Here is a 25,314-nt window from a genome sequence, read left to right on the forward strand (position 1 = left end):
CTCCGCTCACTACTCGGTGATTGAAGGCAGCAGGAGTCTTTGTCTTATTTACACACAGTGCCTGGAGAGACGTGCGGGCAGAACCACACCATCCCACAAAGCTGGGTGAAATTCAGAAGAGCACATTAAGGCACGTGGCCAGATGGCTCCAAAGTACACCACCTTCACCAAAAAATCATCCTCGGCCCCCTTCTGAAGAACAGGGGCTGTGCGTGCTGATGGCCTTGATGAGGGCTGTGAGTTTAGAAAATGGATGGGGTGGGGCTGAGGATGGGGGCAGGTGGCTCCTGCTTGTCACTACGTGGTCCCTCTCAGCGCCTGCAAGGAGGAAGGTCATCCACAGCAAGGAACCATGGCCATGCTGGCCATTCAGAAGGGCCAACTTACTGCTTTCCAATTTTTGTATTAAAATACAAAAAAAAAGAGAAAAGGCTTCCGACTTCTTAAGGACCCTCGGCAGCCTGCTGTTGGTTAGATGCCACTGTGTGAACTCCGGTGCCAGCAAAGTGTGTTCCCTGGTTGTTCTCTGCTGGGTGGTGTAACTTCAGGGCCATCGGTCCTGATGTTGATGGCTGATGATCCCAGTGCTGTCGTATGCACACTCGAGGCCTCATTATCCACCCTCCCATTAGCCACATAAACAGACAAATGACATCCTCAGATTTCCTCAGTGCGTGTGGCATTCACCAGGCTCAGTGAGACTGGCACTGACTGTGACCCTCTGAGGCTGGTGGGATGGTGAGGACATCGCCATGAGGCAGGAGTCGCGGGACAGGCCACTCTGTCCAAGGATTGCTCAGGTTTACAAACCATGGCTTAGAATTTCAGGTGATCTGGGGACTCTTTAAAAATAGAAGAAATGGCCAGGCACTGTGGCTCTCACCTGTAACCCTGGGGGCTGGGGAGGCTGAGGCAGGAGGATGGTGAGTTCAAGGCCAACTTCAGCAAAAGCAAAGCACTAAGCAACTCAGACCCTGTCTCTAAATGAAATACAAAATAGGGCTGGGGATGTGGCTCAGTGGTCAAGTGCCCCTGACTTCAATCTCTGGTACCAAAAAAAAAAAAAAAAGAAGAAGAAGAAATGTCACTTTCTTTAGTGCAGATGTTGTTTCCCATGGAGAAGAGAGGGACGAGGAGAAAGGCTTCTTGCTCTCCCAATGTTGTGGTTGAATCGAGCTTGTGTTTTGCACTGGACTGAAGTGTTGTTTTCCAGACAAAACATCCTTTTTCACATGATTGTTGAAATGGCCCACCTACATTTGAGTGTGTTTACAGTTTTACCCTTTTTTGACACTTGCCTCTGAGCTTTGCCATGGGTCTTGTATTCTCACGTATGGTTACCTTTCAGGGAATAAAATGAAGAAAAAATGTTGAACGTTAACGATTCCTTTCCTAACTGCAAGTTCCTCAGCTCTGCTTTGTACATATATGATTAGGAAGCAATTTGCATGAAATTTACACCTTTTCAAATTTTGAAAATTGCCTTGTTGAAAAGGAATCGCTGCACTCCTCAATCCCACACTGATTAATCACAGTTATAGAGTAGACATAACATTTTTATTAAACTCTCAGTGAGCAGGAAAATTAGCACTTCCTGCAGTAACGATACTAATTTCATTAGTGAACATTTTCATTTATAAAGTGCTTCTTCCTTATCTTGAACCTTTTATCCTTTACTTATTGGCCAAAGAGAGGGCATCTCTTTGGAAGCTGTAATAAACCATATTCGTAGCACACTGTGACCTCACTGACGAGCCCCCACTTCTAGCTGGTCATCTTCCTTGATCATAAATATCCATGGCTACCTCTTGTCACATGGTGCTCGGAGCTTCCTCTTTGAATTTCAAATGTGATAAGAAATGGTTTCCATCCTTAAGAGCTTGCAGCGGATGGTTATTGGCATGATTAAAACTCTAAAACCATCAAGTGGATATAACGATAAAGAAAACACAGTGTTTTGTTGATTTATATTCATATAATCTCTTTATTGGATGCTCAGGATAAAGAAGGAACAGATGATAATCCAGGAAAGACTCGTGCTCCTCTTTGCCTCTTTAGAAATCAAACGGTGCAGGCCAACCCCAGGGGATACTAGTGAGACTAGGGCTTCAGGGGTCTGTGACCGGTTCTTATTTATGTATCAGCTTGCACATAAAAATCCTGGTTCCATCGCCAAGTCCTTTGGAAACCAGTGGCAGATGAACTAAGACAAGGCTTTTTTATTCACCATGCTACTGCGAGAAGCCAGGTGCAGCAGCAGCAGCACAGGCTTTGGTGTTCCAGGTAAACCAGACCTGCCGGGCGTCTCCTCCCCAGAGTTCACCTCCCAGCAGGGGAGCCGGGCAGGGCCAGGCACAAGCCAGTGACTCCATCAAATATATCCCGTGGCGATGCATGTTCAGAAGCAAGGTTGCTGGTTGGCAAGGAGCTGCAGGGGACAGGAGGGGCTGCGACTGTGAGTGTGGCCAGGTGGAGGTGAGGCTTTGGAGGTGAGCAGAGTGAGGCCAGGAGCCCAGTGGGGAGTGTCAGGCAGGAGGACCAGAAGGCACAGAGACACCCTGCCCAGGCGAGGGTCATTCTTGTGGAGAGATTGTGTTGACCAGAGGGCCTGTTCCTGTGCCCTGTGATTTTTAAATTTAGAATTGAGGTCTGTGTGTGCAGGGAAATATTGATCCTTTCTTTGTGTCTGTGAGGAGAGCTGCATATATTCAGAGTTTAAGATAAATGTACATTCTAATCGTTAGTAACATGGATAACCTTTTCTTCATGTCAGTGTTTGTGTGTTGATTATTTGACATTTTGTATGTCAGTTGTGGGTTAGGAAGGTAAAGGACTTGCTCAAGGTCATGCATGACACCTGTGGATGTGAGAGCCAACATTAATCATAAATGACTTTGTGAGATCTCTTCTGTATGTATATATACACATATATATACATGTATATTACATACACATATCTGCATATAGGTACACACACTATAGATTATGTCTTAATACATATCTTTACTGCATTCTGGGTTAACCTCACCAGTAACTTCTCATTGGCACCTGTTTTCTTTCACCAACTTGCAATGCAGATAGGGCAGATGCCTGCCTTAGGGTTCTGGGGGTCCTACAGAGAGTTTCACAGGATTGAAAACAAGCCCAAACTCCCCAGCAGAAGGTACTGCCGTGGCAACCACAATGAGAAACGACTTCCTACTCTCCAGACAGGAGGCATTAGATAGCCAGGCAGTAGCAAGCTTGGGCAAGGATGTGGAGAAGTGGGGCATCTTACATCTCCCTTGGGTGTGTGAGCAGGTGCCGCCATTCTGGAAAAGGCTTCCGTGTTCCAGCTAAACGAGTGCTTAATGACTGCTACAGTTTCATTTCTGCAACATGCATTCAGGAAACTATGGAGGTTAGGAAAAGTTCTAGGATGTTCTGGGGCAGTCTTTGTGATATCAAGGTGCAGAGAGCTCCCTAAACCCCATCCCAGTACTGTGGGGGTCAGGTGGAGGGGGTTCCAATGGTGGTGTATTCATATGATGGAATTCTAGAGAGCCATGCAAATGGAGGGACCCCAGACATGTGTCAGCATGAAGGAGCCTCCCAGTCATAACACAGGATTCAAATGGTGGTCGCACAGAGGAACATAGACAGGCAATCTACAGGAAGCTCACAACATAAGCAGAGCTGAACATACCATTTGAGGACCCAAGGGTAGATGATAAAATTAAAAAGAAAAGTGAGTAATGTGTCACAGGACCATGGAGCTAGAGCTTCCCACGTGGTGGGAGCCCAGGAGAGTGGTGGGGGACACACGGGAGGTGCTCCTCAAACTGAGCAAGGGGTCCATAGGTGTATTCATTATTATTTGACGTGTGTATACATTACGTATGTGAACTCTTGCTATATGTGGCACATCTGAGTACCTTTAAGAATTGGTTTCCAAGATTAAAAGTTTTGGAAATGTTCTAGCACCTGGAAGCTGAATTAGGTATCGGATGCTTGGACATTTTGGTCTTTTCTCCTTACCCAAAACCCACTGTGAGCTCTCGCTTGATGAAACACAGGGCACGGGTGGTATTGCCCTGAGCTTCATATTCTTCCACATGCCTGTCCGCCCTGCCCGTTGGGTGCGTCTTCCTAGACGCAGCCATTGCCTTCTGCCTCCTGCTCAGGAGCATCCGCAGCTCCCTATGGATGCCAGGTTGAGGCTACACTGCCGGGTCCTCATTCCTTCTCCCGTTCTACCTTGTGTCCCACTCAATGGTTCATACTTTATGTACTTTTTTTTTCTGGTTTTGCAGTGTTATGGGTTGAACTGAGGGGAGCTCTACCCCTGAACCACCTCCCCAGTCCCTTTTATTTTACTTTTTTGAGACAGGGTCTGGCTGCATTGCTGAGGCTGGCTTCTGACTTGTGATCCTCTTGCCTCAGCCTGGAAAGTTGCTGGAATTACAGGCAAGCACCACTGTGCCCGGCTTCAGTATATTTTTTAATGCGTAATTCTCTGGGCATCTCAGATGGGTGGTGGGGACACAGTATGAGCCTCAAACCCATGGCTTTCTTCATGCTTCCTGTCTCCCCATCCCCCGTGCCATCTGCTCATTCTTGATCTCTGCTTGTGCACTCTCCAAGTTCTCTACTTGGGTACCATTACCATTCTTGTGACCCAGATTAGCACATACTTCACAGCTTCGTGGACACACATTATTTCTCGCGAGGTGGTAATCAGACATTGTGCAGGCTGGGTTCTGATCTGGTCACTGGACTAGGGAGAAATCTGCTTTCCAGATCACTCAGATGATGAGCAGAGGCAACTGGCTTGCAGCCCTTTTGCTGAGGGCCCCAGCTCCTTGCTGACTGCTGGCTGCTGGACGGAGGCAGCCCTCAGCTCCTGTAAGTCATCGTCCATGCTTTATCACGTTGGCTTTCCCAGTGTGGCAACTCCGTCAAGGAGAGCCAGCAAGGACAGTCCCTGCAGCAAGTCTGCTGGCACAGGGATCTGACATAGGTAGTGTTTGGGGAGGTGACAGCTATCACCTTCTGTTGGATAACAGCAAGTCAGAAGTCCTTTCCACATTCAAAGGGAGGGAATTACACAAGGTGTGAATACCCCAAGGTGAGGGCTGTGGGGGCCACCCTAGAGTCTGTGAGGCACAACTGGGGGTGTCTTCCCTTTGCTGACAGTTACCACCCCTGAAGATTCTGAAACCCAGATCCCATCTCAAGCAATTCCGTAACTACTGTCTCCCTAGAAGGAGCACAAGGTCCTCGAGTCTTGTGACCACAAGATCTGCCTTCAGAAACTGGACCGGACTCCTTAATGCCCGAATAATATGCCATTGTGTGTGGGGACCACAATTTCTTCCTCCATCCCTGAACTCGGAGGACTCTGTGCTAAGAGAACTAAGTCATGCAGAGAGAGGCTGAGATACTGTGTGATCACACCAAGACGTGGCATCTGAAAAAGTCAAACTCAGAAGCGAAGAGTAGAATATTTGGTGCCAGGGACTGTGGGGTGCCGAAAGTGGGGAGGTGTTGAGCAAAGGATGTGAACGTTCAGTAATCTGATGAACAAGTCCTGGGGATCTAGTACACAGCACGCACGGGGGGTGATGGAAGTGTCAATTCATTTGATTGTTACACATTACACAACACACCCTTATGTCAAACCAACACTGTTCTAAGCCCAAGATACATTCAGTCTTGATTTGGCAATGAAGTGTGTGTGTGTGTGCGCGTGTGTGCATGCGTGTGTGTTGGTGGTGGTGCTGCTGCTGATGCAGGTTGAACCCAGGGCCTTGAGCATTCCAGGCAAGGGTGCATCCTTCCTCAGCCTGCAAGTACTTTTTTTTTTAAAGCTGCTATCTGAAGCCTTCAAATGTAAGTGGAAGACTGTGCCGGGTTAGCTGTGGCCCCACAGGCTTTCTCAGCTGGAATGAGGAGTCTCCTGGAGGCTAATCCCACTTTGGAGGCCAGGGGCAGAACATAAATCAAAGCTGGCTGGCTTGTTTCTGTTTTTCCAGATAGAGTTCTTGGAGACTGAAGACCAGTTTCCCTGGTGGTGTCCATCTGAGGCACTTAGGAAACAGTTGTTCAGAGGACAAGGGGCTGCAGTAGATGCGTGGCTACATTGTCAGTTGCACCGGGGGAAGTTGCTGATCTTCATCATCCAGTCCTCCTCGGCTGGGATTTCCCCGGATGCTTCGGACATCAGGAGGATTTCTGCATCGACGGCGAACCCCAAATCGCCTGGTTTTACCCCATCCTACGAACCCGTGGCTTCAGCTTTGCATGGAACTGGAGTGTTTGTGTCTCTGTTGCCTCTCTTAAGCCACACATTTGGCCAAATATTTAGTAAGCACCTACTGTGTGCTTGGTACTGCTGAAGACCCTGGCACGGATCTGAAAGCATAAGCTTAAAGAGTGGATAGCACAGCCGTAAAGCCATTCTCTGGTCTGGACTATTTTAACACCATCAAGAAAAATTGCATCAAATCAAATCACAACAACTCCCTTCACTTCCAGTCCCATATGGTGAGGCTCTCAACACGCGGTGCCTCTCTGTGCTCACAGATTGAAAATGCCTAGATAAATACAGTGAGGGGCATTTCCAAACATGTAAAAAATCAATTTTCATAAGGTTACATCTTTTTACCTTTTCATATAAAACATGCTGTATTAAAAGAGAGATTAAATTTTACTCTGTGGAGTAAAATGCAAACACAAAATTATTTTTTCATTTTTCAGAGCATGGACTGGATTATCATTTATTTATGAGGCTTTTTTTAATCTAGAATATATGGAAATCTTTTCTTGAAGCACAATATAATATTGAATTGGGAATGTTGTCTGACAGTTTCCTTCTTAGAGTTGCATAGAATGATTCTCCTGTATGAATTTTTTAAAGAAACTTCAATATTCTCTGCATTTGAAAGGGAAGAAGTTATCATAATCTTGAGGAATCTCTTAAATGGCCTGCCTTCTGTGTTTCACCAATTTTTCTGCAACAGATGAGTTGCAGAAAGTGAGAAACCTCCATGGTTTTCTAAAACTTGCCAAATATCCCCTTCATTTGGTCAAAATTTAGACCCGGGAACCAAGGCTCACCTCCCAGAAGACATTGTGTGGTGGACACTGAGCTGTGATGTGGTTTCTGTTTGTTTATTTCACATTTTTCTCCTCCTTTGGAGGCACTGAGCTTGGAAGAGTGTTAGTGTCCCTCATTCTAGAATCTTCTGAGGCAGATACTTTTCCATTTCAGTCCCTTGAAATGTAGGTGGTGATACCTGCACCATTCAAGCAGGGGCCACCTAGAAGTGCTGACTCGGGCTGGCCCTGGGTTCCCTGGAACACCACAAAAACAACCCAGTAGCTGACTTGGCATCTTAATCCTGTCCTGGTGGTACCCCCAGGTTAGCTCCCCTACCTGCCCCACAGACCGCCATCCGTGCACATCTTTACTGCTTGGTGGTTGCTCTTTGCAGTTCACCTTGCTGTGAGAACCCATAGAGCGGCCATCGGTCGGCAGGTCGCCTGTGGTGGCCTCGCTTCACCTGCCTTGTTTGGAGCTAGCTAAGGCTGAAGGAGCACTGGGGAGTAAGGACACATTCCTGCCATGATGCAGACAGGCTGTGCCTGTGTCCTCTAAGGGCTAGGTGCAGGCTGAGCATGCCCCACACTCTCAATGGCCCAAACTGGTTCATGGCTAAACTCGACTTCCGCTGGGGAATTGTGCACCTTCCAAGGAGGCAAGGGGATAGGAAGAGTGTTTGCTGAATGGCTCACTTTTTAGTCTTTTGGATTCGAGGAAGAGGGGTGTGTGTGTGTGTGTGTGTGTGTGTGTGTGTGAACGTGTACCTAAATCTTGTTCAAATTTTAGTCTCCTTCAGAATCAAACCTCCAGCATTTGTCCCCTAAGTCCTATCCCTGCAGCCCTGAGTAAAGGGAGGCCTGACACCTGGTTCCTTCATTTGACTGGCTTGCTTTTCACCCAACCCTGAGTTCACCCAGAAGCAAGTTTATGCAGCGCTGGGTGTGATGCTCCATGTTGGAGGTGACTAGCTAGCAGTCAAGGCCCCACCCCTTCTATCTCCCAGGTGTGTAACCTTGGACAATTTACTTAATCTCTCTGAGTTTTAGTTACTAAACCATTTAACAGAGCATGATTATAGCCATGTCCATCCTTTACACCTTTATTAAGATGTTTTGATGGTTTCCAAATGGTGAGTGCTGATGCTCCCTTTGACCCCAGCACCCTAGCAGCCTTGGGGAACCTAGCATGTTGAGACTTCCTTGCTAGGGAATTCACTGATGTAACTCAGTTTCACACATGCACTGGTGAGCTCTTTGAGGCTTTGTGCGGTTGGTAATTCAGTTTCGTGACTTGACTTTGACAGAATGTATTCAAATATGGTTTTTGCTATCAAACAGCCCCTTAAGACCACAGTTCTTCCAAACAACCAAGACTTGTTAATTAGTACTTTCACAAGAACATTTGTCATGTGGGTCCAATTCCAAAGGGGGAAAAAACCCACATCCTTTTGTTCTTGTAGATGTTTTATAGCAATTAGAGCAATGTCATTTGACCACTTGCTTCAGAAAGTACCTAGATGATGTCTGATCTCAATGTAAGATAATATGCACTGATTAAGTTCTTGAGGATGCTTTTTTGCCTTTTTGACAATTGAAAATAACCTTTTAAAAAATTGTGGTTTTTTTGTGGGGAAGGTTGGTACTATGGGTTGAACCCCAGAGCACTTTACCATGGAGACAAATTCCTGGTCCTTTTTATATTTTAATTTTGAGTTAGGGTCTCACTGAGTTGCTTAGGGCCTTGCTAAGTTGCTGAGGCTGGCCTTGAACTTGGGATCCTCTTACCTGGACCTCCTGAATTGTCAGATGACAGGTGTGCACTACTGTGCCCAGCAACAATTAAAAACAATCTCTACAGTTAGTCTCTTGATATTCAATTTTATATATTATAAATAGGTAAGAATAACATGTTATGCATAACGTGTCTTATAGATACACCCACTCATCAAATTTACTACGATGCATAGACACAAAGAGGTAGTTGTCATGAGCTGTATGAAAGAAATTCGTTTGCAGCTATAGGTCATTCGGGAGACGATCAATAGGATGCATCAACATTATAAGTTACTGAAAGCGAACGGCACCTCCAGCTCTCTGCGAGCATGGTGTTCTGTGTGGCTTCCAGCCCTGCGCTCCTGGCGCCTGGAACAGGGGCAGCCTGCTGCAGGTTTGCTGGTGAGGCAACGTAAATACACCCTGAGTGAATATCCTTGCCATGCTGTTGGAGCTTTGTTGGTTGTTAGGATTAATTATGAGCTTTATCCTTTCCAGAAACGCCCAGCACAAAAGAAGGGATCATCATGAGGTTAGACCCTACCTCGTCCACATTGTTTCTGTGTCTCCTTGGCATTTGTAGGTTAGTTGGTTGGTTTTTACTTTGTTTTCTTTTTTCCTTATTGTCAGTCACTCTGTCATATTTGGTTTCCCATATTTGTTTCTGGTTTTTGTATTTTGGAGGTGTTACATTTAATGATTCAGGAGTGATTGTAAAGTTGCTGCCTTGTGGTGTTACTTTACCAAGTATGAGGTATGGAAGGGCAGGTTTTGATGGGTGTTTTTTTTGGGGGGTGGGTAATGGGGATGAACCCAGGGGTGTTCTACCACTGAGCTCCATAACCAGTCCTTTTCATTTTTTTAATTTTGAGACAGGGTCTGGTCAAGTTTCTGAGGCTGGCCTCAAACCTGGACTCCCTGCGAGTCACTGGGGTTATAGGCAGGTACTTTCATACTTGGCCATTGCTTTGTTCTTAACTCACAGCTGAGTCAAGGAGATAGATAGCTGTGTGACAGGGATGTTTAGGGTATGGACAATATAGAATAAGAGGTGGGAGAGGGAGACTGAGCCTGCTCCCAAGTCAGATACCTGAGCCAAGTTGAATAGCACATAGTTCACCAGGCGAGGTAGGGAGAGGCCCAGGCTGGAGGAGCCTGGGAGGGATGGGGTTGGGGCTCTTCAGAGGCGCAACTTCCTCTTACTTAAAGATAACCCGGGGTGGGGGGCAGGAAACAGCAGTGGACGAGGGTGGGAGGAGGAAGGACCAACAGACAGGGCGGTGGTGCTGTGGGAACGTGGAGGTGTGATCCCTGGAAGGAGGAGGAACCTGGCCAGGCAAGTCCTGAACGTCACCTTGTGGGTTGGACAGTGATGGGCATGTAGAGACCATCTCTCTCTACCACAAATGGTGGCAAAGGCCGAGGAAGCCTTGCATCTCCACCTTTTCAGGTTTAGAAAACAAATACTACCTACCTTCCAGGGTAGATGTAAGGAGGGGCATGATTGGAACTTGGAACGAAGCTGCTGGAAAACTCCCTGAAACCCAGGAGAAGTGTCTCCGTGCATTTGCTCCAAAGCAGAGACCTCAGTCCTAAATGTCACAGCACCCTGGCTTTGAGGGTGTCTTCTCACTGGGGCAAGGTGGTGAGGCATGGCGGCTGCCTACTGTCCCTGGATCCAGGTTTCCATACCAGCCTGCAAACGCGTGGAAAGCCCGGGCCATATTTGCCATTTTCTTTGTCCCAAGAGGGTTTTGGTCAATGCCGAGAAGCCCTTGTAGACTGCGTGCCTGCCCCAGTGGTTCCAAATGAAGAACACCCCCTTGCATCTGAGTGGGCCCTTCCCCAACAAGGGGCAGGTGCCTGCGGTCCTCTCACAGACAGGTCGCCTAGTGGAAGGCCGAACAAATGGCACAGAAACGATTCCTTTAGCATAAGCCTACTTTTCTACAACATTAGTTTTCTAATTCAAAAGCTCTGGTATTAGTAAATTATAGGAGCAACTGTGACGCTCTCTGGTTTGCAGAGGACGTGAAGGATTTCATGTTAAAATTCAGCTCCATGGAGAGTGCAGTGGTGAGAAAATGAGGAGAAAGAGCAGTCTTGTGTGAGAAGTTTTCAAATTATTCTTCACTTTATAATGTCATTCGTGGTGGCATTTGCTGGAATGCATCCTCCCTCAGAGCGTGGGCCTCACCCCCTCTCTGCCCCTCCTCCCTCACTCAGGCTCACCTTGTCACTTCCTATGGTGGCACCTGCCCACTCTGGTGGGAAATCCTGCTTGGAAGTCCAGCCGAGTAGATGTCTAAGGGGCATTTGTGAACTTATCACATGAAAATCAGCCTTTGGCCATATTTGAGTTGGATTGGTGGTTTAAAAAAAAAAACAAAAAACATTTGTTGAAATTAAAAGCTTTATCGGTCATTTTCAGATGTTAATTGTAGAGATAATATCCTCAGATAGGTCCCTAACAAGTATTTTATTTTATTTTAAAAATATTTACAATTCTGATCTTATGAAGAAAAAAAGTTCCGTATGGTCATTTGAACTAATTGCTAAAATGACACTACATTTATTAGATAATTAAGGGTCTGAGCATGTGGCTATTGTATTCATTGGGCTGGAAGCCAGCGTTTTCTATAGCTGAGAAAATGTGTTAGCATAATTCAAACTCCAATTGCTGTACCCTTTTTCATATGAATAGATAATACAGCATGGGCCTTAAATCTGGAATGGAAAAACTAACAGGAACTGGTTTTATTTTAATTGAGTTTAAAAGCACTTCTGGGCTGCCACATTGTCTCTGTGGTTTAACCCTTTGAATTGTACCCACCTGCCTGCTGGTCTCCTTATCACCCATGCTATGGTTGGAATCTTTCTAGATTATTGAGAAATAAGAATATGTTCCTTACCTCTAGGAATATGTTATTTACCAGTAAATTCCTTTAAACATGAAACCAGAATCCCTCACTCCTCTCCTCCTGTCCCCATTAGAAATCCCACTCGCTGTAGATTGAAGCCGTGTCTCCGCTGCACCGTGGAGGCCTCCTAACTCATCAAGGTGAAGAGATTACCCCTGGTAACACACCAGGCTCCTTCCTTTTAAGTGACAGGACTTAATACAGAAGTTTTCCCCATACCAACTAGTAGTGTAAGTTGATTTCATATCCTTTTATTTTATAAAGTTCTGCTTATCAGGTTTGTCATCCTCCATTTGAAATTAAAATGTGTGGTCTCAAGATGACCTTAAAGTACCTGACCCCCAAATCTAATCACTCCGAGCATCTGAAAATCGACAAATATGTCAGGTATAACTTGGGGGCATCAAAACATTGTTTTAAATATTTCATTTGTAGGCAAGGCAAAGATCATTTTCAGGTTAGTCCTCTGAGGAGGGACGTGGCGGGCGCGAACATCTTCGGCTTCTCTGTAATCGGCCCTCATCATCTCTGGGCTTATGTGAGCAGAAAATGTGCAGTTACGTTCTGCACGAGCGCCTTATTGATTGGGTTTATGGCCAGAAGAATGTTCCTAAGTGGTCAATACATGGCCAAAGTGCACCAGGTGGAGTTAAAAATAAAGTGAGATCTATACTTTTGATAGTAATCACTGTTGGGTTACGGAGGATACTGTTGGTCATAGATTTTAAAAAATGTTGATTATATTAACATAGATGACACGCGCTGTCAGAGCACACTCCTTATCTACAGGAAGCCTTCGTGTTTTCTCAGGTGTCAGGATTTTTCCAAAGATCTTGTTGTACCTGGGAGCTGATAGCGCCTGCCTTGTCTGAATCATCCTCGGGTGTGTAAGGATACTTGGATACACTCAGCTTTGTGAAAAACGACGCCATCTCCATGTCTCTAATTCTTTCAGGATCAGTGACAACTTCCCCAAACCGTCATCAGTCTGTAGGACGTCAAGGGGCCCGACCTCTCCCAGATACAAGCCTCTCTGCTTTGTCGTTTGTAGTAAGTAGCTGGTGACCCATTTCTTGGCCCGCTGGTGGCTCTGCGTGGTTGGACAGGGAGGTCCTCATCACGCTGTGGGCTCCCAGCGGCTCCCGTTCACGAATCCTAATTCTTCCCCGATTGCCCAGTGGCCCAGTGACCTGTGCAGGTCAGTGATGCGAGGCCCTCCTTCTGATGTACGGGGACTCTCAGTTTCTGGGGACAGGAAGAGGAAGAGAACAGTCTTGCTCTCCAGGTCCCTCCTCTCAGTGCCAGTAGCACATTTAGTAGTAGCTGAGGGGGGGAAGGCACACCTTGCTGGCCGTTTCTTCCTCCCCCCCCCCCCCCCCCCCGAGCAGCCCTCTGGAAGAAGGGCCTTGAGAGAGGGGACTCTAGTTCTTACAGCCTTGTCCTTCGGTAAGTCTCTTAGTGGGGACATCTTGTAAAGACTTTGAAGATGTGTGTTTTGTCATAACCTAAATGCAGACAGCAGCTTTGCCGGGAGCAGAAGGGGGCAAGCAAGAGCTGGGGCAATGACTGGCCCTTGTCCTCCTGAGGGAGGGCCCAGTGGGCTCCAGAGGAGGTGCTAACACCTCAAAGGTGATGCTGACAACACCGAGGTTTGCTTCCTGCGCCAACTCTAGGCCTTGCTGTCAGTGTCAGATGAGAAGCCTGTAACATCTTTAGGGGACACGAGAATCACTTCTTTAAGACTCTCCACACAGGAGTTTTTCTTTTCTAAAGTAGAATCTTTGGTCATAAAATGAAATGTAGGTTGTAGGTTTTGTACTTGGCAGCAATTCCTTGAGAAGAGGCCTGGGAATGTCAGGGTCCCAAGCTCATCTTCACAAGCAGGGACTGAGTGATAGCATGATGATAATGCGAGTGCCGTCAATGTCACAGCATGGGGAGGGGGTGTCTGGCCCGCCTGGGCCTGCTGCCCTGATGTGGTGTTGGTAATCCAGAGGGTTTGAGTTAAGTGCTTTTGACATGCAGAATCCAGAGTCAAGGGCGAAGCTGTGTTTTAAACGCTCCTTGTGAAGAGTCCACTGCGGATGGCTGTAATTGAGCCTCGGGTGCAGGGCTTATGAGCAGAGCTAGTCCAAATTGCACCCCTATTGGGGGGAATATTTTAGGCATCTTCGCATAACTGGTATGTGACATTGCTGAAGGTCCTCAGCCGTCTTGCTCTCTAACAGTTCCCAGTGGAAGAAGCCATCGCAAAAGTGTTGTTCAAGTTTCAACAGTCACTGTGGCCCAAAGCAGCCTGTCCTTTCCCTTTGTGGTCACAATATATAATCATAAAGTTGTTTGTGTGTTTATTTTCTGTTTTCGGCACCAGGCTATAAGATCCACAAGGAGCAGGACTATGTCTGGATTGATCCTTTCTCCATCCTCAGCGTTAACACTGGGCCTGGAATAATCATAGTCGTCTCTTTTATCATTAGCACCACAGTTGAGACATTTTGCCATCTACAGTGCAGCAGATACAGTTAAGAAGGGCTTTACATGAAATGTCGCCAACCATAAAGTCAAAAGTGGAAAGCCAATTGGCCAAGAGAAAAAGATGCATGTTATGAATCCAGACCCTCGGCGGATTCATAACCCCATGTGCTGATTTCTAGACTTTTTGTGCCATGTCACCTCATCTCTGTTAGCGTCCATCTCCTCGTCCGTAAAGCTGGAATAGTCATTCCTAGCTGCTGAGTTTGCAGTGAGGATTAAACCTGGGGAGTGGTCTGATCCTGGCGTGCGGTGGGAGCCTGATGCGAGGAACGAGGTGTGATCTTTATTTGAGTTGTAAAGTTTGAGAGGTGGGCGTTCTGCTGCATGAGAGAAGCCAGGCACTCGGCAGAGTACAGACTGTACGACACCACAGAGGGTCAGCCGCTGGCCACAGAAGTCAGGGCAGTCGACGACCTGCCCGAGGGCTGGCCTTCTGGTGGAGGAGCATTCTACATATTGTCCTGATGGCATGACACACCCACACGTTCCTCAGGCTGTGCCCACAATATTTGTGCACTTGACTACACATCACCAATACTTCCAAACATTATTTGCGAGAATTTTCCAATCTTTCAGTTGTCCTCCTGCCTCAGAGCACACCGTGGGTTTGACCCCCAGCAGAGGTGCCTGAGGGCTGTTGGTAAAGGTGCCAGGAGGTGTGGTGACCGCCTGGCCTACTGCCCAATTATGCTGCGGCTTCAGCCCCTGGCCATTTCAAAGGCAGTTACGGATCTGCTACTCAAAATCTGAACCTGAAAAGAAATTCCTCAGCCGTGCCAGTGTGAACTAAATATAGTGTCAGATTTACAAGGCTGTGGTTCCGACCACCCCCGGGCTATTTCTTACCAGAGGGACAGCTTAAATGGTGTGGCCCATAAAAGTAACCTGCACACTCAGGCCAAATGTTGGTCTATTTAGGGCCAAGAGAAGGCCGGGCCCTGACAGCCATTCTCTCCTAGGTGGGAGCCTGAGCTGAATGGAGACCGTCGCCCCTGCGCTGGCCAGAAGGCCAGGGCTCCTTAGCCATCTGTCTCTTTAGGGTGAGCCTCTTAGTTGTGGGGTGGACCCATGCAGCCGTGGACCAACTCCCCAAACTGGATTCCCTCCTGGGCCTCCAAGATGGACCATTGATAGCCAGAACTCGGGGTTATATCCACAGCTGGGGTGGGGGGTCCTCTGCATTTAGTTGTCTTTCCTCCTCTTGGTGCCTGTGGTGCTCCTGCCAGGCTCCTGGACTCTGCGCCCTCTTACAAGTGGCTGCACAGCACAGCCTCTTGTCCTATGCCAGCCCAGGCTCCACTGCCTCCCAAGAGGCCTGGTTCCTGCCTCTTCCCCTGCCCGGCTCCAGACGTGGGCATCTTCCCAGTTATGATGCTGTACCCTGGCCAGATTCCCCGAGCTCTGCACTGCCACTCACCTGCATTATCCCCACATTGTCTCCTGCTCTCATCTAAGCTGCAGATCTTCCTTCCCCTCATGAGGCTTGGACCAGGCTCCCTTATGAAATAATTCTCCAGTAACCTGAGCCGAAATCAGTCCTCCCAAGCCTCGGTTTGCTTCCTTATTAAATATGGGAGTAAGGCTAGGTTTCCTGAAATGTTCCTTGAGTTTTGTGCCTCTGGTTGAATGCTAGTCAGCATCTTCGGCACCTGCCCCATGCCAGTGGCTCTTCCACTCATATCTAGTTTAATTCCCCAACAGTCTGGAAGCATGTTCTTACCTCCAAGTTAAAAATAAGTTGGCGACAGAGATTCAGAAATTTCCCAGTCCTCAGGAGGCCTAGGCAGGAGGATCTCGAGTTTAAAACCAGCCTCAGCAACTGAGCGAGGCACTAAGCAACTCAATGAGACCCTGTCTCTTAATAAAATACAAAATAGGGCTGGTGATGTTGCTCAGTGGTTTAGTGCCCCTGAGTTCAATCCCTGGTACCCAAAAACAGGAGAGAAAAAAAAAGATTGAACTTGCTCAAGGTGACTGAGGCAGAGTTTGAGTATCAGAATAGTGAACACCTGTTGAGCACCTGCTCATAATTGGGAGGTAGCCACCCTTCACATAGATACTCTTGTTTCATCTTTAACCCTCTAATGAAGATGCCATCATCATCTTTTTGACACGGGGAAGTGTTGATTTAGAAAGGCTAAGTCCTGTACCCACCGTTACCCGTCTATATAATTAGTGGAGGTTTAGTTTCAGATTCAGGTTCTTGGGAGTCTCAAGTTCATGCTACTGCAGGGTTGGCGATTTAGCTCCGGGTGGAATGCTTGCCGAGCATGTGCATAGACCTGAGTTTGGTCCTTGGTCTGAAACACAAAAACAAAATAACAAGGAAATCTGTGCTACTTCTACTGAGTACCACAGGGCATCCCTCTTTATCCTCCATGAAAAATACCTTCTCCCCTGGTGACCTCACATGCTCCTATCCTGAGATGCCACAGCATCTAGATTTTGAAAGTCCCTAGGAAGGCACGAGACCATGCTGCTCTCTGATAATGGCATCATGCACTCAGCATTGTTTTAAAAAGTTCTATAACATTTCAGGGAAACCACCAAAATGGAACATAACTCTGAAAAGAATTTTTAAAAAACAACAATCCAGCGACTCTCCTACAGAGTTTTATCATCATCCCATTCATAATTGATTCCAAAGTTGCATGAATCTTTCAAGATAAGTGTCTTATTGATTATCCGGAAAACAAGCAATCACTGGGCATCCTCAGCTTCATGCCCCGCCCTCCCCGGTTACCGTAAGCAGAGCTGTTGATCCGCAGAAATGTCACTCTCTCTGACACTGAACTTGGGGCACTTAGAGGCATTGTGTTTGGGAAGCAGAAGTGACCCCCGTTGAGAAGAGCACCATCAAAGGTGTGGCACTGTTTGGAGGAGTGGAGGACAGACGTGCCTTGGGTAACAAGTACAGTCTTGAACTGTTTACCGATCCTTCTACCAGGACCTCTTCCCTGTGAATGCGCAATGTCCCTGTAAATGCCAGTTCATTGCTGCCAGGAAACAGAAAGTCTCTTAAGTGACCTCCTTTTCCTGCTTGTTGACTTACGTCACGTAAATAAAGCTGGCCTCCCTTTTGGAGATGATCCGAGTATTTACAAAGGACTTCACCTGCTCTTCTGTAGTTGTGGCAAATAGATAAGATATGGAAGTCCCTCTGCCACTCAGCATTAGGAAGCCATGTCCATGCCCTGTGTGGCTAGGAGCACTGCCCTGTGGCCTTGACCCTTCTGCTGCCAGTGGGTCTTGCTGGGGGCAGGGAGGGTTGATGCTGGCCAGGAAAGGGGAGAAGGTGCCTTACCCCCGAGCCACTCCCAGTGGAGGCCCTGGAAATGCTCTCCAGATGACAGAACCCTTAGCTTGAATGGGCTGGGCACTGGGCACACAGGCGACCTGACTCATGGTTTTTCAGTGTAGATAATGGAGATTCAGACCTTTGTATTAAATTGACTGTCGGGTTTCTTTTTTTTTTTCCTTATTTTTTTAACTTTCCACATTTTTTTATTGATGCATTGTTATGGTTGTAGATAATGATGGGGTTTTTTGTTATATATTCGTACCTGCAGCCAGTGTGACAATATAATTTGGCCAGTGCATTTCTAGCACTTCCCCCCTCCATCCCAGTAGAGTGGTTTCCTGAGGGTGACACTGGTGAAGTGCTTAGTGTATACCCAAGTGAGGCTTGCTCTAGGAAAGCCTCATTCAACAGCAAACTCTGCCCTGATTTGTTCTTGGAAAGTTATTTTTGAAGTGGTTTTTATGCAGATCCTGGACGTAAGCAAAATGCTTTCACTGCTAGAATCATAGAATGCACCAAAGTCCCCCTTGAGGACCAGCTAGTCTGCTTTTGTTTCCCCCCCCCCACCCCTAGATGAGGACATCAAGGCTCAGAGAAGGTGAGGTCACTCAGTCCCTTGAGTCTTTATCTGGTGTTCATTCCTGCTGGGGTGTCCCAGGTGCCTTTTAATGGCACTAACATCTACTGGGAGTGTGTCACCAGTTCATGAAGCATCCCTTGTGGCACCTCCCAGGCACTGAGAAAGGTACTGGGCTGCAGGAGCTAGATCTGGAATGGTCTCTGGAGAGGCACAGGCCTCCCTGTGGTGACAGTGGTGGTGGCAGAAGAGGAGGAAGGGGATGAAGAAGCGGTGACCACGACTTCCTGTGACTGCTCTGTGGCCTGTTCAGCAGCTGCTCTGCAGAGCCTCTTCCTGGGAACATGGCCTCCACCTGAGGCTTCATCGACCACCTTGTTCTGATCCTGTCAGGCCCCTGGAGACTCTGTCAGTCTTGCCTCTGTCTCTTCTCCATCAGTTATGTTGTAGCACTCAGGTATGGGCAGCAGTGAGTCTAGTGTTTCTGTTGCTACCTAGAAAGCGCACAGGCCAGCCTTGATCTTGCCATCCTCCTTTCTTTCTTTCTTTCCTTTCTTTTCTTTCTTTCCAGGGGTGCTTAACCACTGAACCACGTCCCCAGTCTTTTTGTTTTTTATTTACTTATTTTTGGGACAGGGGTCAGCTAAGTTGCTTAGGGTCTCACTAAGTTGCTGAGGCCAGCCTTGAACTTACAATCCTTGTGCCTCAGCCTCCTGAGTTGCTGGGATTACAGGCATGTGCCAGGCCTTTTTCTTATTTTTTAAGAATTTCTTTTTGTGGTAATTTCTAAGGAGGGAGCAGAAAGAGAAGGGTAAGGTGGGAGAAGGGACGAACAGAACAGAAAAACAATGCTTCAGGCCGTTCCTCACCAATCCTCCTTGGTGGCCACACATGGTGGCCCCCACCTGATTCATCTAATCTTGGCTTCATTGGCAGTCACTGCTGTCCCGCTGGTGTCGTGAGCAGGACTGAGGCCCCCTCCCCAGCTTGACGTGGACATGACTCAGAGGCACCCACCCAGCAGGTCTGCCATTCATCAATGCCTCGTCCCAGTGCCCCTGGTTGCCTCCTAGCAGCTACACGGGCAGGCAGTTGCTTCAGCCTTAGTTTTCAGGAAGGGCATGAGGGCAACTGTAATTGGTGATAAAATCCCTGCTTTCCTGGAAAAGTGTGGCAATGGAACTTGTTTATGTGACTCTTTTTGGCTCTCAGTTTCCCTTATTTAACTCTTCGTCACCTGTCTACTGGCTTTTTTTCCCCTGCCTCTCTACTTTCTGTAGAATGAGAAACATGCATGTTAACCCCGTTGCTGCTGCTTAGCTTGGAAGGTGAGAGGAGACGGGCAACTCTGAGGCAGAGGCCCGGCCCTCGGGTATGATGAGGGCTAGGCTTCCCCAGAGACTCTCCCTGTGGGGGGCGGCACATCTTCCAGGACCCTGAGCTCTGTGGTCCTGCAGCGTATTTTGTGCTACTTCTTCTCCACGTCAGGCCCGGATGTAGACTCCTGGGACCCCAGAAAGAAGTAAGGTGCGATTCCTGCCCTCAGGAGGAAACACACAGCCCACAGCCAGCCACGAGTGGTGGGTGCTCAGCGAGGACTGCTGAGGAAGCCATGCAACCAGTACTCCTCCCAGAGGTTCATCAAGTCTGTTAAGAGGTGCCCGGTGTGCTGGACAGATCCAAGGTGGCCACAGTCAGGAGGGTGCAGGGAACACCCTTAAACCCTAGTGTCACTGGTCCCAGGGAGGAGGAAGGAAGGTTTTCTAGGGAGAGGTTGGGCAGGAAGAGTAGAAAGTACCCTGTGTATTTCTTGATAAATTGAAGCACTGGTTGAGGAGGCATAAGCAGGTCCCCCTTGAGTGTGCTGTTAAAGTCAACAGAAATGTCGTATAGCTTGTGCGTAACCACTGAGCCACATCCCCAGTCTTTCTGTATGTGTGCGCGAATCAGTCTATCTAATCTATTGCTTTATTTTTGAGACAGGTTCTAGCTCAGTTGCTCAGGGCCTCATTAAGGTAAAACAGTATTGAAGCTCAGGGGCCTGGAGAACAGAAAGCATCCTTAGAACACATCTCACACCTTGCTTGAAGGAGTTCTGAGGTCAGGGGGAGGACATCAGGCATTTCCTGTGGGTTTCACTTGTAGAACCTGACTTCCGGGAGCCCGTGGTGCAGGCCTCCTTGGGAGGTGGGCCTAGGGTGGTTGCAGAACTCTGATTCCACAGTTCGCACCGTGCTAGTTGCTGCATGTTCACACTTAACACTCCCAAATCCAAGTTCTGGGACCTACTCACGTCCCTAGAGCTGCTCTGGGTGATGTGAAGCGGGAAGCTCAGCTCACAGTGGCTCCCGTACTATGGAGATGCGCACCTCGCCCAGTCTGAGGAGGGTGGTCAGAGGCAACCTGTTCTGCTCTGGCTCCTCCTCCGTCCAAGGCTCCCTTCTCCGGCCTGTCTGTAGTTGGTAGCCATTCCAGACATCCTGACCAGACGGCCTGTTGCCGAGGAAAGAGACACCACTCTTTTGTGTGTCTTCCTTAGGAACAAGGGGCCCTTTCCCCACAGCCTTCAACAGACCCACCCTCACCTGTCATAGATCAGAATAATGTCAAATGTCTGCGTCCAAACGGCAACTGGTGAGGACCCAGGGGGTTGGGAGCTCAGGCCCTGAAGCTCCACAGCAGGTGGGCGATGGTCCCTTTGTAGGTCCATCTGCAGCAGGCCTTCACTCTCCACACCCCCCTTCCCCTCCACTTACCTCTGTCACCTAGAGTGCCCGGTTTATGGTGCCTATTAATAGACACATGCCAAATTTAACCTCAGACAACTGGGTTTGAATGCATGGTTTTGAGTTCATCCCTGTACCCTTAGTGGGATCCCTGTGCTTGCATCTCAACTTGCCAAGCTCTCCAGCGGAGACGACCCTTCAGTCTTCCCTGAGATGGAAGGACAGACCCCAGTGGGCAGCCTGGAGCTGCTGATGCCAGAGCTGGTCCCCTTCACGTGCGGCTTGCTTGAGGCTGTGTGCTCGGTGGGATGCTAGGTGGTGACAAAACAGAGGAAAGGGCACCGGTTCAGCCTCTGAGCTGCTGCCACTTCCCCCAGTTCTCTAGGAAGCAGCCCCTGACCACTCGCTGCAGGAATGAGCTCAGGTGACTATAACTGCGAGTGTTTGTAACAATGCGCCTATTGACTTCTTATTTCAATAGATATCCAGATTTATTATCCCTCAAGGTAAGCATCGATTTTACCTTTGTCTCAGTCAATATTTACCTCTGAGGTCAATACATGTGGATATTCACCTCAGCTGCAGTCAATATCTATTTCATATTACAATATATGATGTACATATGTGAAAATAGGAACACCGTGGTGTTAAAAACGTCTGGCAGTCGAGGAAGCTTCGAGCACAATGGATGGGTTTCTATTGGTTTGGTTTTGTTTGGACTGCTCACTGTTTAGAGGGCAGAGTCTGTTTCACCAGGCAGAGAACAGGTGTGTCCTGCCAGTAGCTGGGATCTGGGGAAGGGACACGTACATGAAATAAACAACCAAGCGGCCTCAACACATAGACCTGATGCAATTTTTTGAGAATCCCTGAATTAAATAAGAACATGTGCACATGAAGCTTACCAAAGCAATAAGAACAGGGACACAGATGTGGTTAGAACAAGGAGTCGTTTCTCTAGTGTCTGCAGCCTCAGAGAATCCTCTGGTTCCCAGAGAACCTGGCAGTGAAACAAGAAGAGGGAGGCAAGGAGCAGGGGGAGGACAGGAGGAGGAAGCTTGGGGGAGGGCTTTTATTATTATTATTATTACTTACTTACTTACTTATGACAGCTAGGGCCAGGAAACAAGGCCTGGCGGGTCACGGCAGGCCTCAGTGGGAGCCCAGGTCCGAACTTCAGGTGTTGCATTGGAATGCTAGGAACAGATCCAACCATCACACAGAAATAAGCCAGTCAGGGCTGGTCTGGCCACTCACAGTCATCAGTGACCCTGGATCCTCTTTCCTTCCATTTTGCCACACAGCTTCCAATCTTAGGGTGACCCACTGATCCAAAATGACCAGGCAGCATGAAAGGGGAAAGGGGGCTGAGCCTCTCCCTTTCAAGGAGCCTTCTAAGAAGCTCCGCCAACCCTCCAGCATCCTTCTCCTTGGTCATTATTTAGTGCTCTATCACCAGTGGCCTCTAGGGAGTCCGAGAAGTATCCCTGTAGTCCTGACACCAGTGCACCCAGGTAAATAGGGGGGGTGTCTAGCCAGGGAGGAGGGAAGATGAACACTCTGGCTTCTGGGAGTTGGTGCCCCGCCAGGCAGCCCGCCCATCCTCGCTCTCCTGAGTTCCACTTCATGCTGGTTTTCCATTGTTGTAGGAGAGTGGTATCTGCCCGGCATCTTTCCCCGTCGTGGTGTACCATTCACAGGACCCCATTTTCTTTCGGGATGCATCTCGGTTTCTTCTCCCACTGCATGGGAAAATGTCCACGTGAGGAGGAGACATGATAATGTTCATGAGGTCCTCAGCAGGCTCAGGATAAAGCCCCTTCCCACCTTCTCCTTCCCTGGCTTACTAAGGCCCATCCTTCACCCTGTCCTCAGCTTGCTTTCTTGGAATCCTTACCCCCTCTTGACCTCCATCATGAAGCAAGCCCACGTGCACATGAGGTGCTGCAGTCATTCCTGGAGGTTTCTCCAGACTCTTCCCGCAGTCACCCATGGCAGCAGAACCCAAATCAGGTCATCCTTTGGCATTTCCCACTGTTGGAGAGCTGTGGGAAAGAGACCTGGCCCAGGCCTCCAGGAAGATCTGATCCCGCTGGCTGTGCAGCCTGGCGCCAGATGAGGAGGGGTGAGGACCGCCCTCCCAGGCTCCCCAGTTGTTTAGCGCGACTGACACACAGTGGACCCTGGACACCTGCCACGGCACACAACCCTCGATGAGCATCAAAATCTTTAGGTTGCCCCAGCTCACCCCTGTAGGGGACGTGGCCATGGCACTCCCACCTGCTTTCCTTGCTGTTTCTGTAATGTGCTGATATTCCCAATGCAGTTCTGTATTTAAAAGAACCCTGGACATGGTATGGGCAGCTTGGGATCTAATAGGTGGTCATAGGCCACACGTGGCTCCTTTGTCCCCTCATGCATCTCATAGGCTACCTCCAACTTGATGCTCTTTAAGTTTTTATTTATTTATTTAGCATTCAGAGAACTCATCAGCCTAAGTCTCTGGGGATGTAAATTAAAGCAATTTCATTTTCATAGTTTCTCTGTTTCAAATCCCTCATTGTTTATTTAAATAGCAGCCGATGCGTATAACAAGTAAAGAATTATAATTAAGGGAACGGGAAGGGCTGGTCTCTCAGGGTAGTATGATTTCCTTTCGTGGCACCCCCATCCCTGCTGCCCGAGACCTGGCCCAGGACTCCGGCTGCATCTGGGAAGGCTGTCAGTGCAGTGCGGTGGCTGCAGGAGGCTTGGCCAACCCTGCCAAGGCAGCCAGGAGAGTGGGGAGGCTATGTGTCCTGCCAGGAGCTGCCTCCATGGTGGAATTGGAGTTAGAGAGCCTGTGCCCTGGAGAAGGCCCAGTGGGAGGGAGACGTGGGAGGCAGCGAGGCAAAGGCAGCTGGAAATGCTTCTTTCCTCTATCCTGAGACTGGGGCCACTTCTCCCCGCCCGTGTCTTCTCCTTGGTTGCTTTCATGCCCCCAGCTGGCAGCAGCAAACTCCTGTTACCTTCTAACATGTGACATGCAGCATTGGCTGGGACTGTGCCTTGATCTAGGCTACCCAGGTCTTTGCAATGATGGCGCTCATTCCACCATCCCGAGGCTGTGTGGGAAGCCGCATCTCCCAAGGGTGAGGTCCTCCGTCTCCACCCCCTCCCTCTCCCATCTCCCTATCAGTGGTAAACAGTATCCTCACAATAGATCACACAGGGCTACCTACATCTTGGCTGGCCACAAGGATGCCTTGGTGTGTGAGCCATACTCAGATGGCCCTGAAGTGGCTCCCCAAGGAGCGGTTGTCAGAAACCAGATTTCAGTCGAGTGGAACAAGTTGAACTTCAGAGTTCAAAGGGAGTAAAGTGTGTACTTAGAGTAGGGCAGAGTACTGAGTTGTGGGGATATGAGTAGTTCTCCATTCTTGGTTGTTTCTACTCATTTTCATATTCAAATTTTCTGTGATCATATATGACATGTGCATAATTATGCACAATAGGCTCATTTTTTTCCCCTAATGTGAACATGGAAAACAAAACCAAAGACTGCATGTGCAGTCTCTCTGTTTGGTTAGATCCTTTGGATTTGCCTCCTTTGTTTGTTCACTGGTTTCCTGAATCAGATATGTTTTAGAGTCCTGTCTGGCCAGGCTCTCTGTTGGGCCTCCATCTGTAGCGATTTAGTTGTCAAGGTCTTGCCCCTTCCAGAGCATACATACAGTGCAGTGGAAGTGTGATCTAGCAAAGGGGTGAAAGCCTTGGTGGGATGGCATGGGGCAGGTGGGCACACCGGAGGTGCTGGGGCAACTTCCAAGGGTGAGGTTGGCAGGGTGACCACCCAGACCTGTGGAACTTACTGATGTCTAGGTCCACCTGTTTGGGGGAGAAGTGCAGACTGTGTCATTAGACACCAGCTGTTGGGGAGAGAGAGAGGGTCTCCTAGAAAGAGGACAGACCCTGCTTCGTGAGTGGAATGGTGGAGTATGGTGAAGGCAATCCAGGAAGACGAAATCCCAGGAATCTGCAGGCTTCGGCTCCTCTCATTTTTCTGCACCGATCATAGCAGTGATGAGGGCTGGCTTTGACAGGACACCCACACATACACCCCATCAGCTGAATCTTCAAGGCACCCCACCCACACCCCAAAACCTTCCTTCATAAACACATGGTCTAAGTCACGCCCACGCCCTAGCTCTGCAGATGCAGTTTAACGACAGGTCCTTGGAACCCCCAGCACACTATGCCCTGCTAAGAAAATCCGTTTCTGGTCCCCTGCTTCTTATGTGTGGACATTCTGAAATTACCAGTGTATCCAGGTGCTTACACTCTGAAGCTGCTGCCTTGGCACCGAGTGCTCCCACCTAGGGCTCCGCCTGTTTCACCAGCGCTTGCCTTTGCAGAGGG

General features: G+C 48.5%; 1 protein-coding gene across 4 annotated transcripts in view; it reads left to right on the forward strand.

Moving 5' to 3' along the window:
* The window catches only part of WWOX (WW domain containing oxidoreductase), a gene marked incomplete at both ends in the record, with an annotated part of 882,099 nt that overhangs the window by 378,869 nt on the left and 477,916 nt on the right, over window positions 1–25,314 (forward strand). The window contains one exon of one of the 4 annotated variants that reach the window (XM_081274221.1): window positions 6,015–6,746. The exons of 2 other annotated variants lie outside the window; for them this stretch is intronic. In XM_081274221.1, the coding sequence (XP_081130347.1) occupies window positions 6,015–6,377 (363 nt within the window). Of the gene's footprint in view, window positions 1–6,014; window positions 6,747–25,314 lie in introns of those variants that run through there. One more of the 4 variants, XM_081274218.1, reaches the window with a different exon arrangement.

The sequence above is a fragment of the Spermophilus citellus genome (assembly GCF_964194105.1).
Source record: "Spermophilus citellus genome assembly, chromosome: 18".
Classification (NCBI taxonomy): Eukaryota; Metazoa; Chordata; class Mammalia; order Rodentia; family Sciuridae; genus Spermophilus; species Spermophilus citellus.